The sequence below is a fragment of the Streptopelia decaocto genome, assembly GCF_964273445.1.
Source record: "Streptopelia decaocto genome assembly, chromosome: 8".
Lineage (NCBI taxonomy): Eukaryota > Metazoa > Chordata > Aves > Columbiformes > Columbidae > Streptopelia > Streptopelia decaocto.
Window position 1 is genome coordinate 13981374 of NC_138662.1, and position 27380 is coordinate 14008753.

The following is a 27380-nucleotide window of genomic DNA, read 5'->3' on the forward strand; positions in this document are numbered from 1 at the left end:
TTAAACTTCATTTGTGCCATTTACTTCCTTTTTTAGTCCTTCTTGTTCCTCTCTTAAAGGTTCCAACTCAGGCCCATCCTGTGTGGTTTCTTTGTTCCAGTTATTTCTGCCTTCATTTTCTGTCCTTACAGATTTAGGGTCCTCTTCTTTTGCCTTTCTTTCCTTCTCCTCCTTGGCAAGCATATGATAATTATAATAATTCATGATGAACAGGAAGGTTCCTGCCAGGACCATCACAACTCCACATTTAATGAACATATATTTATAGTCCCCAAAGGTATCAATGAGAGTTCCTGTAAAACATTTATTTAAAAACAAAAGGAAAAGAAACTTAGAGATGAAGGCAATAATATTGTGTTTTCAGATCCTAAATACAAAGGGACACATTTGTGGCTTTAGGATAAGACATTCTCTATATTTCTGATCTCTCACAGAAATACTCTGATCCTGCAAATACTTTTCAAGTGTTTCACTATATAGCCTGTGGGTAGTTAACACTGACACAGGTAATACTACCCATACTTTGTACAGTTAAGTAGAAGGGGACAAAGAACCTACATTGAAAAGTCTGGACTTCTCAGGCACACCTATTTTTTCCATGCAGAAACTAAGTCCTCTGATCACAGCGTCTGCAAGACGGTCTTCCAGTTAACTCCAATGATCAGCTACAAGGACGCCCATTCGACTTGGTGTCCTCAGCGTGCCAGCAAAAGCAGCAGCTTTCGGGAAGACCTTCATGAGATGACACCTGGCCACTGGGTCTCATCTCAGACCTTTGACAAAGACTCAATTTATTCCACCACGGGTCATTCACCAGCATTAGAGGGGACTCAGCTTTTGGTCACAGCTGCCCTTTCTGTATTTATACTTGTGATCTGAAGATGAAAGGGCACTGTGTGGAAGTGGAAAACGTTAGTTCCAGGGAAAGCAAAGATGATGCTGTCAATGTCAGATAATTTCAATGCCAAGACAAACGTGATAGGTTCCTCTCAAAGGTTAATGCCTCTGCTATGGAGTTACAGAGTAATTGAAGGGAGACGGCTTAATTGAAATGTCAGTGTTCTCCATTATGTCAAAATGTAATGCAAATCTTATTGGGATTATGATCTTGAGCATTAATTCCCATTTACTGGTGCAACAGAGACCATTCTTAACATCCCAAATCCTAATTAAAGTAAGACCCACTCCTAACCTGGCCTTCACAGTACAGACAGTCCTCCTTGAAACTGGTTCATCATCCATCAGCTCTCTGACTTTTTGGAATATGTTCTCCTCCTTAAAAAGAGGGATCTTTAATTACTTCCTGACTGACCCCTAATGTTGAAAAGCTGATGATTAATCATCCCACTGCATTACACTAACAAGGGATTTTATGGCCACCAAACAGATTTCACAGAATCACAAAAATAATATTTTTTAACTGGTTTGGGTCAACAGTTCTTCCTGGATCATTCCTAGATGTCGTGGAACACATTTTCAATGCACTATATTTTTTATGTTACTAGTGAAACATCAACCAAATGCTAATTGCAACAATTTTTTCCTTTTCTGCTAATCAGGATGACCTAGAGGTCTCCTAAACAGGTTTCAATGAGAGTTTTAATGAGTAGAGTATTGGAAAATTCAACAGTAGGATAGTCTTGCCTCTTTTCCTTTGAGAATAAGATAAAGTCATAAAACACACTGGGAACAATTTACTTAGTTCATTAAAGCAGAACCCTGCAGTAGGTTATTAAAATGCCAAAGAACCAATAAATTTGCTGCTTCTTAAAATGGTGGGGAAAAACCCTACAAAACTAATATTACTGATTATCACATATAGAACTGCTTTAGTCTCATTAGCAGCCTCTGGTCATTATCTCAATCTTCCACACAGAAAATTATATAATTCAGAAAATGATTGGTTTAAAATTGTATTTTCTTTTGTTTGTCATTAATTAAATTATGAATCTCTATGACAGCAAGAGGATACAGCTGCTTCTGTCACACTGTATGAACTCCTATAGTAATATAAAGAATTAAATGGTTCTGTAAAATGTGTCGTAGAGAGTAGTAGTCAGATCTCAGTTGTGAATCCAGGAAATGGGTTAAAACTACCTTCTTTCTGGTCATTCTTAAATTTATTATGATACTGTCATACCAAAAGAATTAGCAAAGTTTAACTTGTATATATCCAAATATAGAAAGCAAACAGAACTTAATTAAACATTTTAGCATATTTAAAGGTGATCAGTTACCAAACCAGTTATTCTAGCTTGTTTACAAGTGAAATGCTAATTGCAGGACAGGGCATATAGATAGGATGGTATCTATACACTGAGCAGATGTTGCCTATAAAGTCATTTAATTCATAGACGGCTTGGATTTGGTAAGGGCTGTACTTGAGCCAAATGCCAGATTCAAATATGGTGTCTTCAAACATGACAGAAAAATAAGTGAGCACAAGCTACAGAGGGAAAGAAGTGGAGGCTGTTGAAATCACAGGAGGTCTCTGCTCCTGCTTCTTTGGAGATGACTATAAGCCCTGCTGGAGGTTCAATATTGTCAGCATGGACATTTGAGGGTCTCTGTCTTTTGATATTTCAAACCAAGCCATCCAAAATAAACCTTTTTTTATTTTTGGAACAGCCTTAAATCTGTCAGATATTCTAAGATGGCTGAAATCTGTAAGTGGAACTACTCAGAGCCTTAGAGACAAATAGCAAATACTTGGTCTGAGTTGACAAGAAGATTTCATAGAACTGTTGTGTTTCACTGTGATTAAATTGCAGTCAACTCCAGCCTTTTGCAACAGGCTCTCCAGGAGGAGAGGTTCTTGGTGTTGCACAAGTCCCACTCTGCAAGTTCAGTTTAAGTATTTGAAGGCATAAGGGACTGAAATATCACCCTGCAAACTCTTGACTTCAACTGTCGGACTACATGGAAAAGAGTAAAGAAGAAATGCTGCAGGAGATACCTAGGACCTGCCTTCTCAGTCCAATTACTAGTGGAAAAACTGCATGGGAAGCAGAAAAAACACATATAATATCACAAACTTTGCTTGCAAGAGGTTAAATATAAGTGACAATTCAGTGGAAGCAGAGGAAGAAATTACACTCACCTCCAATAGGCGGTCCCAGCAATATCGTGCAGCACTCCGCAATGGTGACCAGGCCAACAGCGCTTGTGAAGCGGGCAGCTCCCACGAGGTCCATGAGGGTTTCGAAAAGCATGGCACAAACCATGCCAAAGGCCAAGCCAAAAAAGATGGAGTAAACAACGAGCCCCTTGTAGCCAGAAGCCAGAGGGCACAGAAGGTGGCAGGTGCCGTTGAACGTAATAGCGAAGCTAAAAAAGTATTGGATTCGTGGCCTCACCCACTTGCTGTTTGCAATGATGCCAGTGGCAGGTCGGGCAATCATATCCACGATAGCAAGAATCGAAAGGAGGAAAGCAGCTGAATATTCATCAATGCCGATGTGCTTTGCATAGGGTGCCAGAAAAACAATGGGGGCAAAGAAACCCAGGAACATGAGTACATTTCCGATCAGGTATATCAAGAACCCTCTGTGCTTAAAGAGGGAGAAATCAAGGTACTGATTGATTTTTTCACAACAGTCCTTTCCTTCTTCCTCTTCTGTTTTGGTCTCCGTGGCGACATTCATGGGGCCACTCATTTCCATGGCATCCTTAGTGTCCTGTTCTTTCAGAGTGCCTTTCCCTTCCTCAGTTGTCTGGATTTTGACTGACGCTGTGGCTGCCCTGATGGGTCGGAAGAGAGCTCCTGCCACACAACAGTTTAATAAAATTGCCCCAAGAATTAAAAAGCTGCCCCTCCAGCCAAAATTGTCAAAAAGGAACTGGTTGAGAGGAGCCAGGGTGCAAAGCATCACAGGGCTGCCTGCCATAGCAAGGCCGTTTGCAATGGGTCTTCTCTTCAGAAAGTATTTCCCTATCATTATCACTGACGGCTGAAGGTTGAGGGCAAGGCCAAATCCTGGAACACAGAACAATAGCTGAGATACACAAAGGAAGATCTGAGACCTGTTTATTCTCAGTTCATTGTTTTAGGCACATCCGTGGACAACTGATCCACTGGTGGCTCTTCAACATGATAGTCTGGATACGAACTTTGCTCAAGATATCCCTAAGCTTCTTGCTACCGCATTTGGGTAACCAGACCCCAGAAAGACACTTTTGTTCAGGGAATACCCTTCCTTTTGCACTGCAGATCTCTAGGGTGGCAAACCTAGCACAAAGAGTTTGCTTCAGAATAAATTGAAAGAATACCCTCACTGAATGCCGGCTGGTTTTGTCCAGACACAGCAGCCTTGTCAGATAAAAGGAAGGATCTGTTAAAAAAACCTACAACTCCCAATTTGAGGAAGGTTGTTCTGGCTTGGACAGTGCTAACCACCCAAGTGCATCCTTTTCATGCATGGCTGGGGTTGGCAACCCCTTCCACGGGTGGTGGGTACCCAGCACTGCGGCCAGGCTGACAGACCTGCACAGATAATAACATCACCCTTCTCAGCCGCTACTCGTGGTGGTGTGAGCAACTCAGGTCTGATGCAAAAGATTAAGAGGTCTGCAAGTGCACAGCAAAAGAGCTACTGAGGATGATAATTAAACAGGACCCTAGAGTGTTTCTTTTAATTAAAATGTATTTTTATTGCATTTAGATATTTAAATGGTGTTATCAATCTGCATTGCTAATTCAGTTAGCCAGCTTCTCTTGCACAGGTGAAATCTGAAGGCAGAGAGAGCAAATGCTGTGATGGTCTCAACTTTCAGTGGTTCTGTTTGAGAGAACTAGCATATAATAATCTCTTCTTTTCAAACATTTCTATGGTGTTCAGTATTTCCTTAAAAAGTTAAATTTTCAGAACTCCATAAAAATGACATTTCAAAATCATGCCACATATTTTCCACCCTATCATCCAGGAAAGAATGAGCCACATTAGAACAAAGCAGAAATGTAATCCTTGAAGTGATTACACCAGAGAACAGGAATCCTGAAAACAGGGTCATGCAGATTTTTTTCTTGTTCATTACTCTATATAATTAGTTTGTTTAACTGTGCAGTACATAATTAGGTGTATTGCTTTACAGAAGAGAATTTAGAAAGGTCAAGGTCCTCAAAATTAATTAAGGAACACTATCATTACTCGCTGATAGAGTAGAACCCAACTGATGCAGCAGAATTCAACTGATGTTGGATAGCTTCAGTTTGAATTGTTTCACAAAATTATGATTTTTGCCAAGTCTAAGATTCTTTAAAAAAAAATAATTGGAAGTTTACAGCATTAAAAATAAATTGAAATGGCATCAGATTAAAATGAATCTTGCTATGAAAGACATTCTCAGCATGAACTTTTCTAGAGAGTCCATATATTTGGTAGGGCACGTCTTTGGGAAGTGCAGGCTGCTCATAATGCCTAAGGGGCCAAATTATTCTCTGTGAGAGGACTGACCCAAGAACTATGGACGAAAAACACAGCCTTGGTTAGAGAACGCCCTTGATAGTGCTCAGATAGAGCGATGCGTGTTCTTTCACCTGAGAAGATGCAACACAGTGGATCAGAGTTTGCTTTAACTCCATATTTTCCAGGCTGGTAGGTAAGGGCAGAAACTGAACCATCATTTCCATAGAATCATTTTTGGTAGGGACCTACCACATGTTGTGTGGAAAAGGAAAATGAGACTGGATGCCAGCTACCCACTTAAACAATAATCAGCTCAAATATTTTATTATGTGAACATTAATTTGCCAGTCAGACAAATCTAATTTAATATTACCTCATGCTCTTCCCATTAATTAAATTTGGAGAGTTTCAAATTGACTGACTGGAATTTCAATTTACTTTAAGCTTTTGGCTGACATTAGTTGGAAATATTTATATCCATTTTATTCCAGTTTTCAGAAACTACAGCAGCTTTTTCATGGCTGAAATCATTACTCATACAACCACATTTTCTCCCTGGGGATATGACAGAGAGCCCTGTTGGTGATATTGCATGAACAGAAGCAAGCTTGTGCCAAAAAGAGCGTCCTTCCCTAGATTAAATACATCTCACTCATATTAGAAGGAAATTGGTGGTTCAGGAATGAGCCATGTAGCTATTGATCTTGTTCTTACTCTATTAGCAATGGAAGATCCTACCATGTATTTCAACGGTCAACATTAACAGCTGAGGTAAGACTTCCATCACATTAGTCAATGTCTTACACCCTGGATGCCATTTTATTTTGTGATGGTCTAATTGAACTAAACTCTGACCAGTTGTTACTGTCTTGTATTTAGCTTTGAAATTTGCTGACACTTGAAGAAGAGGTTGCATGCCTAAACACCTATTTTATGCATCCAGGCTGGCATCTATCCAGCTCGACAGCTTGCAAACACCATTTCTTTTCCTAAGCGCTATAGGGAAACAAGTGAGGAAGAGAACATGGGTTTTACAGTGTAGGCAAAGTGCTTCGTGCCGCCCCCAGCTCGGTGTCATCAAGGACAGAGCTGCTTCAGAGCTGCCTCCAACAGCAGAGCCCAGGTCGGGCTCTGCAGGCAAATGGAAAAAGACAAAATCAAGAAAGCGATTGAGATCGCCGTGTCTAATCCCTCCACCACAAACAGATACATCCTGCTCTGCTCCTCTGCAGAGATTTCTATTAATATGCCAAAGGCACAGGACTGTAGCAGAGACCTCCTAGTACCAACTACATTATTTTTATCTTCATGTCTGTGAATTACACGAACATGGTCATTTATGTCAGTCTGTTTCCTTTTCAGGATAGTAGGAAGGAGGCTAGAAAGAGTGAGATATTTACAGGTTGCTTCACAGTCATCGCTAATCTCCTGCACAGAAGTCTCTCTCTTTGTACAGTAATGCTGTCTCAGCCGTGTGATGAGCAGGCAGCTCCATAATTGCCCTTGAATGCTTCCATGTTAGGCCTGACCAGCAAAAACACTTCAGGCATAATTAGAGGCATCAAGCATGTTAGCAGGATTACAAGCATCTTCCTCTCTCTGTCAAATTAATATTCCTTCCCTGGCACATGCACGCCATGCCTGGAAATGATAGTTTGTTAGCTAAGACCTGATCCATACAGCTGTCCTCATTCAGCAAGCAGAGGGAGAGATGTACAAAACAAAAAATGTTCTTTGCTCTGAGGAAACATCACAGCGTTAAAGACGAGGGAGACATGAGGGCAGCTTTGCCCCTGTACCCTGTTGCTGGCACTATCAACTCGCTGGGATGGGCAGTGCACCAGATTCGGATCAAAAAAAGAGCAGGGACTTCATTAACCCTAGGTCCATTGGGGTTAGGCACAAGGTTCCCTCCTGGCGCATTTTTACACAAGTACCTTTGAAAAAAGGAGTTGGTGCCTCCCTCCAGCACTGCTCCTTGTCTGAGCCCTTCTGCTCACCAGAATGCATATATTTTTAGCAAAGAATTTACAGTTTCCTTTTGCTAATACAGCATTAGTCAACTTGCTAGATTACATTTGTTTAGGCGGGAATAATTCAAGGTCATGCATTGATAAATATGGAATTTATCTATGGGAGATATTGGTTATTTTTATTTCTCACCACTTTGTGTCTGGAATCTGTTTCAAGGAATCTGCAAGATTTATACATTCAGTAATACCACAGTTTCATCTAATTACTATGACTCTTCTTCAAAAGAGTAAGGTTTAAGAGAGGGAATCCTACATGGGGATTTATTCACTACTGTAAAGATTTAATAAAGCAATATTGGTGTAGGAGAATGGGATGACAAACTTTCTATACCAATTTACTTTGCTAGTGGCTGCTTGTATTGATTTTAAATATTGAGCTTACACTTTTCATGTTCAGAAAGCAGCAACACTTAATGCGCCTGCAGAGAGATAGGGAACATTCATTATAACACACACTTTGAACCTCAAAAGCCAGTTTTGAACTCATTGTGTCATGATTTCAGGCAGATGTCCTAGCTGCACTAGAAGAAACATTGGCTGCCCCTTAGCCAAAACAATTAAACAAAAATGCTTACAGTTATCACACAGGAGAAGAATTCTAATCCATCTACCTTTAAAAACAACAGCCCAGCACCTGCAGGCTGTAAAGATGCTGGACTGAGCCTATGCCTTCTCCTGCTTGAGTTCCCAATATGGAAATTCATATTTCAATATAGAAAACTCAAATTATAACTTCAATAAGGAAATATAGAGTTATTATTTTCTCAATATGGAGAATATTGCACATTTTCAATCAACTCTAATGGTTATTATTTTCAGATGAAGGATCTCCTAACCTCACAAGCAAGCAAAGGGCAAGTAAACCAAAGCAAACTCCCGAAATCTCATTTTGTGTATCTCATAGAGGGAATATAACGCACAGTTATATTGGAACACATGTGCTTTCTTTATAGTTGCACTTGTATCTTGAAGGGCTGGCCCTGCCCAGGGCAGAGAGCAGTCAACCTGCATTTGCTTCAGTGGGAGCTGTGGGCACTGATGTCCATTCTCACCATTGCCTCTGGCCGAGAGCACTCAGCTGCAAAGACCTGCTAAGATCCTGCACGCAATGTCCAGCCAGGAACACGGTGCCTAGCAGGGGATATGTTCTTTGCTAAAGCTCATCTGGAACAGCTGACAAGCCAGGGCCCCTGTCCCACCAGGTTCCCACTGCGTTTGGCTGAGGTGCCCCAAGGGGTGGTGCCCAAGCCACCAGAAGTGAATCTCAAGTGAGGGTGGAAAGGAGACACTTTGTTCTTACCTGTAATGAATCCCACACAGATGTAGAGCTGCAGGATGCTGGTGCAGAAGGCAGCTGAGACCATCCCAACACCACAGAGCAGGCCTCCAAATATAACCACAGGTCGGCTGCCATAGCGGTTTACTAAAATACTGCTAATGGGACCTGTGGAAAGAGTGCAAAACAGTCCTTGAGGCAGGTATCTTCTGACAGAAGGGCATGTTTGACACAAAGCAGGTAAAACTCTGCAATATCAGTGTCCCTGAGGTGCTGCTGATAGCTTCTAGGGTGACTTCAGGAAGAGAATGGAAAAAGGGACAAAGATGATCTGCACTGTGTGGAGATGGCAGCATGTCCCATGCCACACAGTGGCTGTGTACTCGGTGACATCTCCTGCCACCAGGACTTTAACATGTTATCAGAGAAGGCAAATGGCAATTACAAACTAGATGAACACATGACTCCAACTTCGGAGCTTCTTGATTTATTATGATGCTAAACCATATACACAAAGCAGTGGTTCATATTACAAGGTTGATATCATGAATACTGTTGCAATTTTAATGACTCTATTTAATGCAATTCCAACCCTGCTGACCAGGACTGAAGCTTCAGCAAGAACAGTTGTTAATTAAATCTTAATGGCAGTCTACGTAGGTAAAAACAGTTTGAGATGATGGATTAGCCGAAGCTCAAAGGAACCAGTTTGGTCTTGCATTTATGTGAAGAGGTGGTTCAGGCAAGTGCAAAATTATGAAAGAGGGAAGTGACTTTAAAAAGACCATGCACACTGAAAGGAAGCATTGAAATCTGGGGAAATATAACAAGCCAGCAGCTTTGGGCAGAGGAGGAAAGAAGGGAGATCTTGTGCATAGTAGTCTCAACTAGCTCCAGCTAGCTGACCAGTAAAAACCAGAATCACAGAATAATAAAAGTTGGAGGGACTTCAAAGGTCTCAGGACCAACCTCCTGCTTGAAGCAGAGACAACTTCAAAGTTAAATCAGGCTGAGAAGTCAGAATGAGAGAAAGAAAACTGAGCAGGAAAGAATGGTCCAGAAGTCAAGCGATGAGATGTAAGAAAAAGATTCTATATTAGTCAAAAACCCTGAAGGAAAAAGCTGCAAAAATGATAATGAAAATGAAGCAGGGGAATATAGGCAGCATTTAGTATCTTATCTTACCTGCCTATTTCTGGTGCTACTCAGCACACAGCAGTGGTGTTCCAGAGCCCAGTGTGCTTGTTTGCCTTCATTCCTGCCATTAAGAACAGGCCACACTGTCCACATACCAATTACTAGAAACCGGTATTTTAAACTTACAGGCAACTCTGAAGAGTTTGACTGTGGAATCGACCTCACCACAGAACCATTTGGAAGTATATTTACCTTTGCTTAAATAATCTCATCCAGAAATAGTGCCAGAGCTCTTTCCAGACCCTGCAAACTACAGCACACTTGAGAACAGGAGCTAGACCCAATATCCCCTCAGCATGTCTGACAACAGCCGAACAAGTTCTCAGCTGTTAGAATGTGCAAGAATAACAGCCAGTAGGTATGACCAGTTTAATCTAGGGAATAAAGCCCATCGTTACATCTGTAACATGTAAAATACTTCCCAGTAGGTGTAAGGTCAAAACACGCATAAATGAAATACACGTCAGCACAGTCTTCGCAGCATCCTTGTAACTGAGTGACCTGTGAGTTGGTCACATCAAATGTGCCATTCAATTAAAATTTCTGCAAGTATATAATTATGTGGAGAGTTTTTCTCCTAATCCTGTAGCTACATGTGTGCATCCTTTTGCTGCAAAGAGCACTACAGTGTTCAATGAGAAGTTCCAACGAAACGGATACATAGGTCAGATAAGCACAGCAGGAATGGGACCCCTTTCTCACTGAGCCTCCCCTGGTCAACGCCTGGACTTGCATCATGCTTGAGCTGGTCTCAGCATGTCCTATAATTCAACAGATCGAGCCAGTGTTCCTCAGAAAGGCACCAACACATTCATCTGCAGCCTAAGGGCACACAACTCTTATATTTTTCAATTTTCCACATGTCCGCATTTCTCCAGAATCAATCTAATTACTCAGCTAAGAAAATGCGGTTTCAATTACCTTCTTCCCCTGGGAGGGGGCTTCCACATTAGCCCTAAAACTACAGGGTATCGTGTTAAGGAGCAGAGCATTTAAAGCCCATAAGATTTCTTCTAAGGCCCCCCTCCTGCTCTGATTTGGAGCAGCTCTCAGGGAAAGAAGCCTCAGCTATGAGAAGTAAAACAAAATGCTCACTTATGTCCCACTCTTGCAACACCCACCTCAGAAGAAGGGGAATATGAATCCACGTGCCTCTCACTCCAGTGCATAAGCTGTCGTATTGGCTTCACCCATCAGTAAGGATGGGTTTGGACCATGACAGCAGATGATGAGCTGGAAGGAGCAGGGGGTGGGACACACTCTGCTCTGCTTCCTGGCTATGGGTAGAGGGAGTATATGAAAGCAAAAGCTCATATCCCAACTAGTGGCTTTACAAATAAAAGCATCCTTCCTGTGCCCCTGGGGCACCCTCCATGAGTGTGCAGTGTCCTCAACCACATCCCAAATTTCCAGCAATCACTTATTGAGCAGTGAGACCGCAATTTCTCCCTGTTCTTGTCTTGTGTGATCTCTCAGCAATGCTTTACAGCAGGTCTGTGTGACCTTTAGCAAACAGCCTTCATCTGCGGTTAGCAGCGTTACCAGTTTTACAGGGGGATAATCAGTCCCACTTGTTTGCCAGCCTAGGTAGGAGAGCTGAGGTCTCAAAGGTGTTATCTGCCTGGGCTGAGCCCAGCTCACAGGGAACTGTAATTAACTTCAGAAGCAACTGTTGTGGTTACTATGAAGAAAATTACTCAATACCAGTTGAAACCATCACAGCAGCATAAGCCTTTCTCCTTCGCAGCCTGAAACCTTAAGTCCAGACCCTGCAAGCCTGCCTCACCCACATAGGACTGAGGGTTAGAGACCTCTAAGTAACTAAGTGCAGCCAGTTAGAGGAGAAAACAGCAACAGAGCATCTGCACTAAACCTTTCTAGCCATTGGAAAATACACAGCGAAGACCATGGTGAGCACTCAGCCTCCAGAGAAAGCATCAGCTAAACCTACACTTTATAAAACACCGGAGAATCCAACCCAAGGCCTCAAACAGTTGGGAAACCAAACTTCCCTGAGTTGCTGCTCATAGGGTGAAGGTTTTGTAATAGTCCTGAGCAGACCTTTCAAATGCACTGAAGCAAATGCAAAATCACATCCTCAAAATTACTTCCACTTAAGTCATTTGGACCTAAAGAAATGTCCATAGGCTTTAACAGAGCAGCCTTTCAAAAGCTGTCCCATCTCTTAGCAGAAACCAGCGCACGCAATACGTCACATAGCTTTGCACACTTCAGCACGCAAAACCCTGCCGATTTGGGCAGGCATACAAAGCACAGACGTACACCTGCACCCTGCCCAGATGTCTTCAGTGATCAGCATCACACCCAATAGATCTAAATGCACCTCTCCTACCCTGCTCTGCCACGTGCCACCTACAGTGTGTCTCTCATGGGGGCTGATTAGCCACTAAGCACTGGGTAACTTTAACTACAGTGTTCAGGGCAGCTTTGGAAACATCAAATAGCTCAAGTCAAGACAGAGGAATTAAGAAGGAACAACAAAGCCAGCACCACAGTTGTGGGAAATAGGGAACACGGTTACTGCTTTGCTTGCAGCTATTGCAAAAATTAAAAGTGTGACAGCCTCTGGAAACACGGTGGAATTGAAAAGCGGGACCTGTCATTTACCAGTTATTCAGCCTGCATGAAAAGAATAAAGATGCAGTATATTACCACACAGAAACCAATTACTGTAACAACATGTGCAGCTTAGATCCCAAGGCACCTTTATTTGCTTATACCTGCCTGGTCAAACACGCAGGAACCACAAGCTCCCTGTCCTGGCAAACAAACTAAATCATCCTTCCTTCCTGCAAGCCAATGGTGGGAGAAGCTAACAGGACTTGGGGTGATTTTTGCTTCTTAATTTACAGTCAGGTGAGGACAGGGCAAAAGAAACAGCTGGCAAAGCTCTCAGAAAGCTGCCATTTACCTGGCTTGACATTGCAGAAGCAGTGACACAAATGGTGTCCAAGTCCTTGAAAAGCCACGGCAAGGAGCAAAAGCCATTTCAGCTGCTAAGCATGTCCCCAGAGCATGGCTTCTCAGAGACCAGAGCAGCCAGGGATAGTGTCACTCAGCCAGCGCTGTCCCCACAACCCCAACACCATGGCAGCATCGCAACTTCTAATGAGGAAACAGAAGTAAAATTTAATCACTCCCTTGCATCCCAAGGCTGTTGACACAGGAACAGTGCTTCGCTGTGGGAAGGGATGGCATTTCCACCCACCCAGCCTTATGGAACGAGGCAGCCCCTTCCATGGCCAGCAAGCACTTTCCTTTCTCCCAACTAGTTTCCACCCACAGTGATAATTTATCGTCCATTGCAAGGAGATGACATGAGACAGCAGAGGGGGATGCTGAGCCTTGTCCTGCTGCTGGATTCACAGGACACTGTTGGGGGAAGGTCTCCAATGGACCTGCCATCATTCCCTGGGTAAGAGCAAGGACAGTCTGCTCAGAAATGCCTCCCTTCACATGCCAAGCCCCTGCAGAGCAGGGTGCACACAAATTGGGTTCTGCCTGCAGAAGAGCTCTGCAGTCTGCAGAGCAACAGTTCACATCAGATAGCCCCAAAAGATGCTGCTGGGATCAGGGCACTCCTGGAAGACTAATGCAATGTAAAGTGCTATCTTCAGTCCATATAAATCATGCTGGTTTAGTGCCTGTCCTGTATAAAGCCCCTCTCTTTCTCATACCTGTGGCAGATTTCCATTTGTTGTTAGCTGGTACATGAAAGGCCATGTCAGAGAAGCTGATCTTGGTCACAAGTAAAACACAGTAACTTGCCTGTGGGAAATACAACAAGCCCTAACTCATTTGTTACCTTGTCCAATTACTTTTCACCTTGAGTCTTGTGTTTGCAGAAGTGAAAAGGACCCTGAAGAGGAGATTGGAACACCATGAAAAAAATGCAAAATACCCTGGACTCTCCTTTCTTCTCCTCCACAAAGCCAGGCCATCTTGTCATTTATTCTTTTTGAGCCGCTGAACTATGATCCAGAGAGGATCATAACACAGAGTTGGCATTTAACAAGAAATATCAATCCAGACTGGCTTAAACTCTTGCAAGCATGACAGTGCTCAAAAAATAGACAACTGAATTGCCTTTCTGTTTTCCTCAATAAGCCTTATGAATTTTTTATGAGCTGCAAAACTTCCAGTGTTGATGCAAAACACCAATGTATTTTTGACAAGGACTAAAATATTCTTCTCTCCCATACCTCTGACCATAAAGATATAGCTAGATATAGATATAGATGATAGAGAGATAGAGATATCTTCCTTATTTGTAAGGTTAGGTTTGTAATTTTTTAAAAATTTAATACTAAGAGGAACAGCTTTCTCCCTTTTAATTGGCACCTGGCTTGGATAAATTTCTGCTGAATTATTTCTGTGCAGGGTTCTCAGAGAAGCGTCTAAGTGCTGAGACCCTGAAAGACAGACCCCGTAATGCAGAGGCCTCCATGCAATGTGGGTTTTTTTCCAGATTTCACAAGACTGACCTTCTGACAGTGTAAAGTGGCACTGAGCCATTGCAAACATCATACCTCTGCTAGTAAGACCATGTGATGGTCATGCAGATGATAAAAGGGCATTACTTTGAAATAGGCCACTGCATGGTCCCCGGTGCTGGCAGATTTGGGACCAGGGGTGCCCCCATTGCTGGGACTGCAACGTGCAGCTCAGCCTTTCCCTGGGTCATCCCAGCTTGTCACGATGACAAGCAGCTCTGAAGAGATGTTACTACACAGGGACATTGGTCAGCACCAAAAGAACTGCCCAGACAGTAAATATTTTCTAAACTGCTCTGAAAACACAGATAATACTAAAGAACTCAGCAAGACATGACTGGCATTGACTATGTGGAGTCACTGGAAATGTAAGAAGGAATGGAGCTTACTCAGCTGGGAGGAAAGGGGGGAAATCATTTATACTAATAAAACAAAGTCTATTATTACACTAGTAGTAAAACAATGACAGGAGCAGGCCTGCAATTTCCTCAGTAATAATCTCATTCCCTTGGTGGAATAACAACACTGCCTTTGGCCTCGTAATTTATCCACCAGAGTACCAGCCCATTGTAACAGAGCAACCTCCTCATTACCCCGCATATGAAAGCAAGTGCCCCCACATTATTAACACAGTGCCAGAATCCACCAACCTCCCAAGGAGTAGGGGATCAGCACCAGCAATCAGCACCTGGTAACGACGCACGGCCCAAAAGGGAGGGACTGGGGAAAACATGAGGCACATTTGCACAAGCAGGGGGAAAGGGATGGGAAAACCTGCAGCCTTTCATGTTGTTTGCCTTGTTAGAAGTCCAAGGTTCAGGACCTGGAGGGTTCATGCCCTTGTTTGTCACCAGGGCATGGAGAACTGCTACTCTCCAGCTGACCCGTATTAAATGAGCCCTGCTCCAGATCACCAGAGAACTGGTGGTACCTGGCAATAATACAGTGTATTATTAGCCTTAACTGCTTGTCAGATGGTTTGTTTTGCACCTGCAATGGCTGAGGAGCCCCCACACACTGGTTCTTCCTCTGGTAGTGCTGCTGGGGACAACATGACCATGCACAGTGGTGCTGGAGGACAAGCAACAGTGAGCAAACACCCCAGGTGACAGCCAAGGTATCACATACCCCTCTGCCAGTCCTCAAAGGGCAGCTTCCAAAGAACTGTCTACCCCTAAACAGCCTTGATGTCTTCTGTTAGTATTACTTTGCACTCCAAATAATATTTTTTAAATAAGGAAACTGAAGTCCAGCATATGTAATAGCAGCTTCAACAGCCGACCAGTCACCAGAAGCTGCCACTCTTTCTTCCTCACAGGTGGGAAAAATGATCTGTACCTTAACAGGTCTTAGAGCTGAGGCAAATGCTGCAGTTTCAGTACAAACCCTGTGAGATGCACAAGCCAAGTTTGAGAGAGACTGCCTGGACTCATATGACTTGTTCATACTGGTTGGGACAGGTCGTGTGGTGCTGGGTCTCCTGTGCAGGACTGGCACCATAGCCAGCTGAGAAGGCAGTGGGGATGATGATCCAGTGCAGAAACCAGCCTTCCCTCCCCTATGCCCCCCAGCACAACCTTGAGAAGCCAAGGACCCCAAACTCCAACCAGAAATACATGCATTTGCCACAGCACCATCCTGGTGTTTAAAAAAAGAAAAACAAAGTAGACGAGACCCAAGCTTCAGAAAGACAAAGAGTCCTCTTCCTTATCCAGCAATCTTATCTGATCAGGGTTTCAGCATTTCAATTTCCAGATTATACAGCTGACACATGCTGCTCCTGCAGCGTGCGGAGGAGCCACAGGCCAACAGCTCCAAAACTGGGGCTGGAGCCAAGGTCCTTCTTGTCACTTCGTATTTAGGCAATTAAATAACCATTCTTGCAAGGGGGTGGCATTTCAAGTGCTGAGCACACAGCTGCCTGTGCTCCGTGGTTCCCTGGGGCTGCAGGTTTGGATCTCACCTACACAGCAGATCACAGCCACTGACCTTAAGAAGATCACAACTTCATGGGTTGTTTTTCATTTCTTTCCTATGAATTTTTTAACTAACATTTTACTTTGGCAGGATGGCAGACTTTTATCCCTTCCATCAAGTAAAGCCCAGCTGCAGAACATGAGGTCCCTACACGGCTGAAACACCTGTTCCCGGGTACCAGCAGCCCTTCCTTAGCGGTCTTAACACACGCAGATCAGCCCCTACCTGGACATGCTCTCCAAAGGCCTTTGCCCACCTCCTGGAAGCCCTGCATAATTTGACCAATAGACCAGTTGCACTGGAGAGCCATCCAGGGATAGAAACGCTGCAATGCTGCGGGATGGTCAGCATCAACACTTTCAGTCCTTCCTATGGCAGCACATAAAACACATCCTGTACTGACCTGGGGAAGAATCTTTCAGGTGTTTGAACTTCATTTGGAGGAGTGGATTGTAACTTACTCCTGGGCTTAACACCTGCCTGTAAAGCATTAACAACTCCCCAGCCAAAACTCTTCGCTTTCTTTTTCCTAGTTCTTATTAATCTTGGGTTTTATTAAGTCTATCACATCTCTGTTACTGCTGCCTGGTTGACCTTGCTAGCTCCAACAAAGGGCAAAATGATAAAGCTTTGTGACCAAGTCCACGAACACAGAAATATTTCACCTGAACCTATAGTGCTATTATCGCTCTTAAGTAGAACAGGGCTATTTAAAAAAATAAAAAATATAAGCACATATGTGGTGACCTTGCAGGGCTTGAGTTCTCTCTGAGAGTCAGGAGAAGTATATGAATCTGCAGCACTATCCATTATAGAAATCAAATCATCCCTCACCCAGCTCTCTTAACAAAATCCACAATCATAGTGGTGCTGCTACCCCAGGGATTGCCCCAGTGTGGGAAGACATCTTGTTTGAATGACACAGGGTGGCTGATTGACCCTTGATGGTACTCCAAGAGGTGATGACACTAAGCAAAAGGATGAAGTCCAGCACCGGGAAGCTGAGCTGCAGGTATGCAGGGAGCACCTACCTGGGCTTGGGCCATGATGGCAGGATCCACTGTGGATAAACAGAGATATTCCTTTTGTTTCAACCTACACAAAATTTCCAGGTGGAAACGCACATGCCTAGGGAAATCCTAGCGATAGCCCTACTCGAGGATTTTTGTTGAACCAATGCTGTAAGGACATAAGCAGAGAGCTGACACATGATCTACTACTGCAAATATCACCTGTCCTCCCCTCCTCACCCTCTCCTCTCTCATAACCCTCGCCCAGCACTAAGGGTTGATGATGGAGATGCTCATGTCATTTCAGACACCCTCGGGTAACTGAGGCATTCCATGGGGTGGTCAGACACAACACGGGACCCAGAGGACACAGGTGCTGGACTTCCTAGAAAGACCAGTGAGCAGCTGGTTGCACACCACAGATCCACACTGCATCTGTATGGGCTGAGCATCTCTGAGTGCAAACCATCACCAGGTACTGACCTTTTTATTTCTCTGCTTAGCTTATGTTGTAGAAAACTATGGAAAGCCCCTGTGCAACCACCCACACAAAACACACAAGGATAACCTCTTTGAATTTTAGGAGTGAAGCCGCTTGTGTGGGAACTCACAAGCTTGGGGCTCTGGTTTTCTTAAAGAACAAGAAAAAGCCCCAGCACACCTTCCAGTATCTCCTTTCTCAGCAGCAGGGGATGAAAACAGTAGTAACAGCATGTGAGCACAGTATCTGCAAAAGGACATGTGCCTTGCAGAGATTATTGCATAAACAGGACAGCAGCCCCATAGGATGTTCCCCACAGCCAACCTGCTCTCATATAAACAGCAACCTCCCCAGCAGCAAGGGAGATGCCCATGGTTTGGGACTGCACACACAGAAAATCCGCTGCTAAATGCTAGGCAATGCACAATTTTGGCAGGCACCCCTCCTCTGTCACAAACCTTTTAGCAAATAAAACCTCCACCCATCAGGGCACGTCCTGCCCAGGCAATGCCTGAGCCAAAACTGGCTGGCAGAGTTCTTGCACCTCCCAAGGCCTGGCCTGGGTTCCATTACCCACTTGCTGCTTGGCCTTGAAAAAAACCTACACCTCCTTTCCCATACCTCAGTTTCCCCTTTTAGCAATGTGGTACTTCACAAATATTTGCAAGCACTTGGGGTGGGTGGAGAACCCTGGGTGAGGTTCTTCTGCAGGCAGAGAAGGTTTGATAAAGTTTGGACCAGACCAGAAGAGAACATTGGCAGCTTTGATTAAGTTAAAAACTGCAGAATCAAACTCATTATTAATATAGCTTCACGCCACTGCATGCTGTAAGGTGCTTTCTAAACCTGTCACTGCAATTTATCATGCTAGCAGTGTAATAAAATACAGCTATAAAATTTTGGATTAAATGTTCAAGGTCAATGGTTGACTTTCAACTTCCCAATCTCTTCCTTGCTGCTTTAGCAGATGCTCTATTTTGCAGTTACAAGCTCTGGGAGAAAGTTTCTTTGGAGAAAAGACTCAATTGTGGAGCATATCCAGAATTAAATCTACAGACATTTCATCCAACTACAAAACAATAAATAATAAATAACAAGAGAAATAAACACTGGCTGGCTTCCGGACAAGGCTTTTACTTCAGAAAGGCCCTCATTTTTCTTATGTTCACAAAAGGTGGCTCTCTGCTCCTGTCTTGGCAAAACAGACAGAAGGTGATTCCCTAATTTTAATAGAAATTTGGATGTGTAAGAACAGCAATCTGGGGATTTTGGAGGGTGTATTACAGGAGCGTATCGTGAGACTGAGGCCAAGACTCTGCTGCACTACATACTGACTAAAAATAATGCATGGTCCTGATGCAACTTAGCTTTTTATGTATTAAGGTGCAACAGAAGCAGCACATATTAACATCTACAGTCTGTATGCAAACATGCACAAGGCTCAGCTGCACAGAAATCGCAAAAGAAAGAGTGAGATTCTTCAAAATGAGGGAAAAAAATAAAAGGTCAGATATCTCCTGCCGTAGCCTCAGCTTTTCAAGCTTTTCAGCTGAAATAACTGTCAGGATCTGGTCTCTGAGTGTCACTCAGATGACTTCTTTTGTTTCATTACAATGATGAAACAAGCATTTTGGCCACACAGTCACCATAAAAAACACCTGAAAATGCATACACTGTCCTAGGCATTAAATCATTCTCTCTATTCTGGCACATGTGCCAGAAAGCCCACTCATTGTTCAAACTCTAACAGCTGGCCATAATAAAAGACATTACTTTTCCCATGATCCTTGCCTCTCTTATAGCTCTAGAAGAGTCCATAACACCTACAAGAACATTACTGCTATTAAATTAGTGGCATCAGTATTTCTTATTTTTAGAATGTTTGGCTTCTTCCCTCGGTGCTGAGTAGGGCAACTAAATTACTATCAAATTAATATTGCTTCTGTGTTTTCTTTCCTGGGAGCTCAACTGCTTCCTGCCTTCCCAGGGTAATGTTTATCTCCAGGGACTCATCTATAGCCTGGCTTGTTACCCTTAAAAATGGGAAAAGGGCAGCTCAGTTTGATACCCCAAACATGACGTGGGCACACAGCCCAAGTCAGGAGACGTGAAGACCAAAGGTTTGCAGTTTTCCAATTATATTATTCAGGATTGTCTCCTTGAACAACACTCATCCCTGCAGGAGGAAAGACCTGGGGAGCTTTGGCCTTGTGTTGGCATAGCACAAGTCCCAGGAGGCAGTTTGCAAAAGGAAACCCTGCCAAGGGCACACAGCAGCACGACAGGTGCCCTGCAATGCTCCACATTTTGACAAAGTTGGTGTGTCCTCATCACCTCCAGAGCCTGATACCTAAAGAGGTGCAGCTGAAAAGACCTTGCAGGGAGGATGGTGGCATCACCCCTGGTCCCTTATGGACAGATCCTGGTTTCTTGTTTTTATAACTGGCAGACTCTGTGCTGTAATACTTTTCTCATCTGGGGTAAGGAACAAGCTCAAAGAAATCCTTCTCTATCAGATCGACAAGGATTTGGCCATAGAAAAGCAATGTTTCCTTGTGCTCCACACTCATCAACTTTCTGCTTTGCCCTCTGCAACTGAAAAAGTGGAATTGCTGAACATGAAGAGTGGCAAGAACTACAAGTACCCTATCATAAAGTCCAGACTATCCACTTTACTGCACACTAATCTGTTTTACTACTTGTATTATAGTGACAGAATTGTTTTCTGCAACCTAGTTCAGATTAAGAAACTGGGGGATAAGACACATTAAACTTCTGCAATATATATTGCCAGAGCCTTAGATGGTGTAAAACAGCTTCCTAGGGGAATTAAGTGAAGGGCAGAAACAGTCTCAGCTGCTGATTTTTCAGCCTTAGTCTGAAAACATGGCACTGCTCTAATGCTACAAACCAAAGCCTCAGGTGCTCACCATAAATCTGCACCCATGCTGTCAAAGTCAACAGAGCTACTCCAGTGGAGATTTTGGTTAGTTCATGTATTTTCAGAAAATACGCTTCATTTGCATTATTTATGAAATGCAAACATAAGCTCTGTTACACAGTAAGCAGCACAACCTAAAAACGAGTCCCCACACCAACAAGCATTCCAAGGAAATGAAGGACTGTCTCCTGAGGATGTTTGCAAACAAAAGCTGTTGTCAGTGAGAGTATCAGATCCTCTGCACCCTTGCCAAAGTGCTGGCAGCTCAGCGGCCCCGAACAAAGGGGGACAGAGGGAGCCAAGGCTACCAGCCAGGTCAGTCCTCGTGGGGGACATCCTGTGCTCAGACAGCAGCCTTGCTGCTCTGAGTCCTGGCTTCAACAGCCACCAACAGCCCAGAGACGTGGCCAAACACAGGGAGGAGACAGCAATGCTACAGCCTTTCCCTGAACCCAACTGAGGGACAGCAGAGTCCATTCACTCTGGAGGAAAGCCATTGATTTAGGTGGGCACCTTCCAAATCATGGCTATTCACTGCTGCTGGAGCAGAGGGAAGGAGGAATTGGGCAAGTTTGGGGGTTTTCTTTGTGGTGGTGATGCAAATGCATCACTCAGCCTCTCCAGCTCCCCCAGACTCAAGGTCTGACACCTCATGTAGGAGATGCTCAGGGCACCCGGCGTCATTCCTGCCGGGTTATAGCCCATGCACCCCTGCACCTCCATGTAGGCTGTGACAATTCTGCCTCACCACCAGTTTGGGAAGGTAGGGAATAAAGAAGCCATGGCAATAATTACCTCATTTAGAAACTCCACTTGTTACTCAGGATTACATTGAAAGCTTATTTTGGCATTTTTAGAATTTCTTTTCTTTCAGAAAAGATTAGCAAAAATCTAGAGTTAAACAACTACCTAGTTTTTCAGAAAAGTAAATCAAGCTTTGCTGCACAGGCATCCTAACAGCTCTAACAGGCACTGCAGCAGAGCAAGACTTTGGCAGCTCACAGGAACTGGCGTCCTGCTTCTTTAATGAGAATTTCCAAATCACTGAAGTCGTTCATAAGTCAAACCCACTCTGGCATTAAATGTCCAGTCAATCAAATTAGATGCGTTAAAGATACTCCTGGGCACGTGTGTTTCATTTGTTCCATGTTCTGCAAACTCCCACCAGGGCCCTGTCTGCAGCCACAGGGCAACTCGGCATCTCAGCCTGGATCGTTGCAGAGAGAGGAATAATCAAACAAGCATAAATCTTATTGAAGAGCAGAGAAGAGGAGGGGAGAACTGTTAAATGGACATAACCATGAGCAACTGTGAAGCAAGTGGGAAGGTACAATCACCTGCAATTAAGTCTAACAGTGCCAAGTTGTATCATCCCACATATTACTGTATAATAGCATAAGGGAGGGTGAAGTTAAAGCTCCTTACAAAAAGGCAGGAGGCACTCATCTAATTGGGATTAAAGTGCACTACAACATCCCAGGTGCAGAGCACACAGCACTGGCTTGAACACTAGAGAGAAAGAGAAGAAAGTGGGTTGGAAAGCCTGCGGGTGGGAGAAGGCAGAGGCAATCACAGCAGCATTTCACCTGCTCCAGCACCAACTCCTCGGCCATGACCTGCACCCTAAGAGGCTCAAGCCCCCAGCTACACCCCTGTAGACTTTGAGCACTGAAAGGACCAGGGTTAATCCGCCGAGCACTCAGTTGTAGTCAGACACGAAGCATCTCTGCCATAGCAGACAGTGGGGAGATATGTTTTTGTTGGAAGACAAAGCAGAGCTGACAACAATGCACAGAGGCAGTCAGGGAGCCCTCAACATACAGGTAACTACCTCGGTGGTTTTATTACAGCATTACTGGGTAGGTGATGGGATATTGCTTCAGCACATGGCAGTGTGCAGAATGGATATTTGGAGCAGTTCCACCAAGGTCTCCCTCATCCCCATGGCAGAACAGGGCTTCCCACGCCTTCACTGTGGATAATGGTGTCTAAACCAAAACATGACTTCTGCAGACTGGTTGAAGTCATGAGACCATCGTCACAGTGCCTTGAGCCGCAGCCAACACCTACCCAAGATGAGTGCAACAGAAGAAACAGCATTTTCCTGGGAAGAAGGCTTACACTGTACGATGCCCTGAGCTACTGAGAAGACCCAGCAAAATGTTCTGTCACCAGCCATCAGGGAGAACAGCAGTCCCTGTTCTCCATTGGACATATTTAGCACACTCACCTATACTAAAACCTCAATCACAGCCTTCCTAACAAGCAACGTCCTAATTTTAGTACCACACCACGAAATTTACAGCAACTTCTACTCATCCATGCACTTTTGGTACCAAACATTAGCCATCTGTCTTTGACTTCTAAAACATGTAGCTTCCTAGACACTTGTTTGTAGGCAACCAAACACACAACAAACCATAGGCCCACTTGACTGCTTCAGAGACATTCCACATAACTTACCTCAACCCTTTAAGACAGCATTTAAGTAACATCTAAATGACAAGTGGTCCTTCTGCCTCCACTGCAGCACTTCCCACCCCCACTGCAGCCCTCTTGCTCCTGTTCAGCCTACAGAGCCCAGCTGTTTCCTTTTCACTGCTTACTTAGGTTGCTGGGGCTGAGGGAAGAAGTGCTTTTCTCTGTGTTTAATAACAAGCCCCAGTGAAAATCTATCCCAAAGCCACAGTGCTCCCCAGGGTTTGGGCTCAGCATCCCATCAGGGAGGCCAGGTGGGGTGCTCTGGGACAACAGCACTGGCTCGAGCAGAGGATTTATTTTTCTAAAATCGAGGCTTGTGTCTGGCCCTCAAAGTGCTCCGCTTGTGGGTTATCAAAAATGAACTCAGCCCTTGCAGAGCTACTCTCAGTGGGCCGAACCTTTGCAGTGGGTTACAACAGGGTGGATTACAATGGGCTCTGATTCAAGCATTGCTGGCACTTTACAGACCTTTAGAAAGCATCTTTCATTACCAACTGCTCTCTAAAAAGCACTACAGTGCATTATTAAGGAATAAAAAAAAAACAAATACATTTTTGAAAACAAAGAACATTTTCAGAATTGCTTTAATAGCCAGGATAAATATTGATGAAGTTTCCTGCAATTACAGAGTGTGATTCCTGTTTACATCCCATTGCAGATTTAATCAAAGGCAGCACAATTTTTTCATTGAGTCCTGAAAGTGGTATCAAAATCATAAAAAAGAAAAAAAAGGAGTAAAGTTCTATGCACCGCTTTGCAACTGCTAAAAACATCTGACTCTGGCTATGTCATGGTTGTAATTACAAGCTGCCACAATAAACAAGTAGCTACTTTGTTTATTGCTATACTTCACGCTTACCTTTGGCTGAAATGCAGACCCAGCTATTTGACACCAGCCTGCTCTTGGGGCTTTTCCACTGATGCCCACAGAAAGCTCTTGTAGGTTATCTCCTGTTTTCTGGTAGAGGATCCCCACTTCTACCTTCAGCAACACACCAGGTCTGGGTCACCCCACTACTTCACAGCCTCTTGGGTGCAATATTCCCAACTTGTGTCAAAGCAAGGCAGGAGGATGCCAGCGTCTCTTGAAACAGCTCGCCCGGCCCCTTGCCACTCAGACAAGGACAAGGGCTGGTGCTGCCAGTGTTTGGGGGGATGGAGGTGCTGTGTGATGCGGCCAAGGCCATATTTTGCTTGTGGTGTCGGAGAAATCTCCCAACACAGCCCGCAGCAAGCAGAGTGGCTGGGGAAGGGGATACAGTAATGGGACACGCCATGCAGCTCAACCTCTGGTGTGCAGAGGTTATTGCACTCCTTTACAAAGGCTTCTGCATTTCCCTGCACATGGATTAGTGAAATAAGGCTAATTATTAAAAACAACAAAGATGCTGCAGCCCCAGCTGAAAATAAAGGGGATGTCAGCACCAAAGTGGTCACAAACAACATTTGCAAAGGCATTTGGAGTCTCTGACAAGCCCAAAAGGCACCCAGAGTGGTCAAAAGACACCTGCACCCCACTGTATCCAGTGACACTCTTCAGAAGCACCAGGTCTGTTTGAAAATCCCCACCAATACCAATTTACACCCAAAAAACCTGCCCTTTAGGCTCCGCATACAAATGTTTCCCTAAACAATGTTAGAAACAAGATCCAAAAATAAACCTGTTGATACTACCCATGCAGATGGACACTGCTGCTTCCCCTGTACACCGGCCCGGAGTGGAGATTTCTGGCTTATTTCTGCTTTTACAACACATCACACCCAGCGGCTGGTGCAGGTTTACTCACCTGCACCGTACGTTGTGGCCAACATGATGGAGGAGACCCACGCGATCTCACTATAGGACGTGCCAAAGAAATCCTGGATTTCTTTGAAGAAGATGGCTACACCTTTGGGGAAGGCGTACGCAAAGCCGATAGAAATAAAAGCGCCGAAGACCACCACCCAACCCCAGCCGCCATCCAGCGGGCCGGGGGCTCGCCCCACTTTAGGGGGGGACGGCATGGCCAGGCTGTGCGAGCGGCCGCCCTGTGCTCCTTGGGGAACCCTGAAAAACAAAGTGCAAAGGCGCAGAGTCAGATGTTGCTCCCCCAGACCCCCCCATCTGCAGTGACAACATCACCCCAACCAATGCAGCTTCAAGCTAGTTATTTATTTCTAACGTCGCGCCCCACCCCTGCCGTTTTGCGATGCCATTTAATGCAAAGAATATCAGCTGTATGCTGCCTCCCGGCGCTGGGGCTGGGTTGGGGGGAGCGGGACGATGCCAGAAATGCCCCGTGGAGGTCCCCGGTTCGAAACGGCGACTCCGACCCGCTGCACCAGTCTCCCCGCCCCGGGTCCCCTCCCCGGAGGAAGCCCCGGACACGCGTGGGACCCCGCGGCAGCACCCACCTGCGGGAGCGCGGCCCCGACCCCCGCGGCCGCCGGGGCGGGGGAGGCACCCGCACCGCCCCAGGCGGGACCGGCCCCAGCCCCGGCCCCGCTCCCGCCCCGCCCCGGCAGCCGGGGACACACCAAAGCTCCTCCAGGATTCACATCCCTTCTGCTTTTCCCTTCTTCCCCACACAATTTATTTTTTAGCCCTCTGCCCCCCGCCGCGTCAAGCCGAGGCACTGCGGGAGGCAGCACCAGCACCCAGCGACCCCGCGGGGGTTAACTAAACCATCCTCAGTTATTCAAATTTAAATTGTTTTTCCTGTGTTTTCACCAGCATCCCAGCTCTTTTCGTCTCCTCACAAAGCTGCTCTACTGTCCCCATAACCACTACATGGTCACCAACTTGGGCAGTTGTCCACTCGTGGTTTATGTTCAGCAGTTTGCTGCATATTCTAGTTTTCACATTAAAGTCCATTTGGGGAAACGTTAGCAGTGTTTGCTCTTGCTAGAAAGTTGAAGTTTTGCTGCCAGACATATATCCTGCTCAACCTTGCCTTCCCCAGACTTAAAAAACAGTACCATAGGTCTTGAAATAATTTAAGCATGTGCCCTTCTAGCCCCAATTCTGGGGAAATTCATATGAAGATGGCAGGTGAGACCTTCTTCCTTCCGCCTGTAACCATTAAATTGAAGTGTATGGTTTGGGCAGATTTTACAAATAATTTTGCAAAAGACAGTTTTCATACAAATCAACTACACTACTTCCACTGCAAACATGTCCCTTTCTTCACAGTTCCCCTAAGCAGAGCTTCCAGTTCCCCTTTGCACCTCACTCTTTTAAAGCTCACAACAACTATTCCCTAATCTCTTGCAAATCTGTATTCAGTCTATTTTCAACAAAGACAACCTAACACACAAAAAACAGATCTTGCTAAGTTAGGCGTGTGAAAATCAGCTGTTTTCAAAATCTGCATTTAAGCACAGCTGCTGCTCACATTTTTCTTTCCTCCTCTTCTTGAGGTGAATGTCACCCCCATGCCGATGTCGCAGGGGACACTGGGCTCTCCCCCTTCACCAGAGCCAGGAGGTCCCAGCCTGCCCGCACCCTCTGCCTGGGGATGCTGGGGCCCTTCCCAGTTAGTCCAGGAAAGAGCATCTCCCTCTGTAAGGCTTTGCTGCTGCCCTGTCTCACGCCCTCCTGGGCCTGTGCAAAGTTCCTCCCAAGGAATGGGGAGACAAAACTTGCTGGTCCAGATGGGTGTTTCTTCTCTAATTTTAACAACAAGATTTTAACAGTGATACCACTTCTGGTTCAGGCACAATATGTCAATCTCTAATGAAATTAGGAGCTCCCTGACTCCCAATTTCCACCTCCCTCCAACGTTCCAAAGCTGACCCTGTGTTACTGTAAATCCCATTTTTCTACATACACACATACAATTAAGCAATAATGGAGAGGGAGAAAAACTCAGTGCCTTGCTCAGTAATTTTCCTGGCACAGTTAACTTAGAGCTTTAAAGATCTTCTTACAACACATCTGAAAGATGTTTTATTACTACCATTTCTTTCTTCCTGTAAAACTGTGTAAACTGAGAATGACCAGAAGACCTTTACTCTCAGGTGCAGGGTCACAGCATGATGACCTAGAGAGTTTTGTTTTGGTAACAGCCCAAACACACTTTCTGG

At 44.7% G+C, this 27380-nt stretch overlaps 1 protein-coding gene across 1 annotated transcript; it reads right to left on the minus strand.

The window, feature by feature from the left end:
• Positions 1 to 25319, minus strand: LOC309443197 (monocarboxylate transporter 2-like; the record flags this gene model as incomplete). The annotated part of the gene is made up of 4 exons (XM_082059938.1): positions 1 to 293; positions 3101 to 3976; positions 8739 to 8882; positions 25103 to 25319. 4 exons carry the CDS (start codon positions 25317 to 25319, stop codon positions 1 to 3), a joined length of 1530 nt encoding a protein of 509 aa, XP_081916064.1.
• Between the last annotated feature and the right edge of the window lie 2061 nt (positions 25320 to 27380).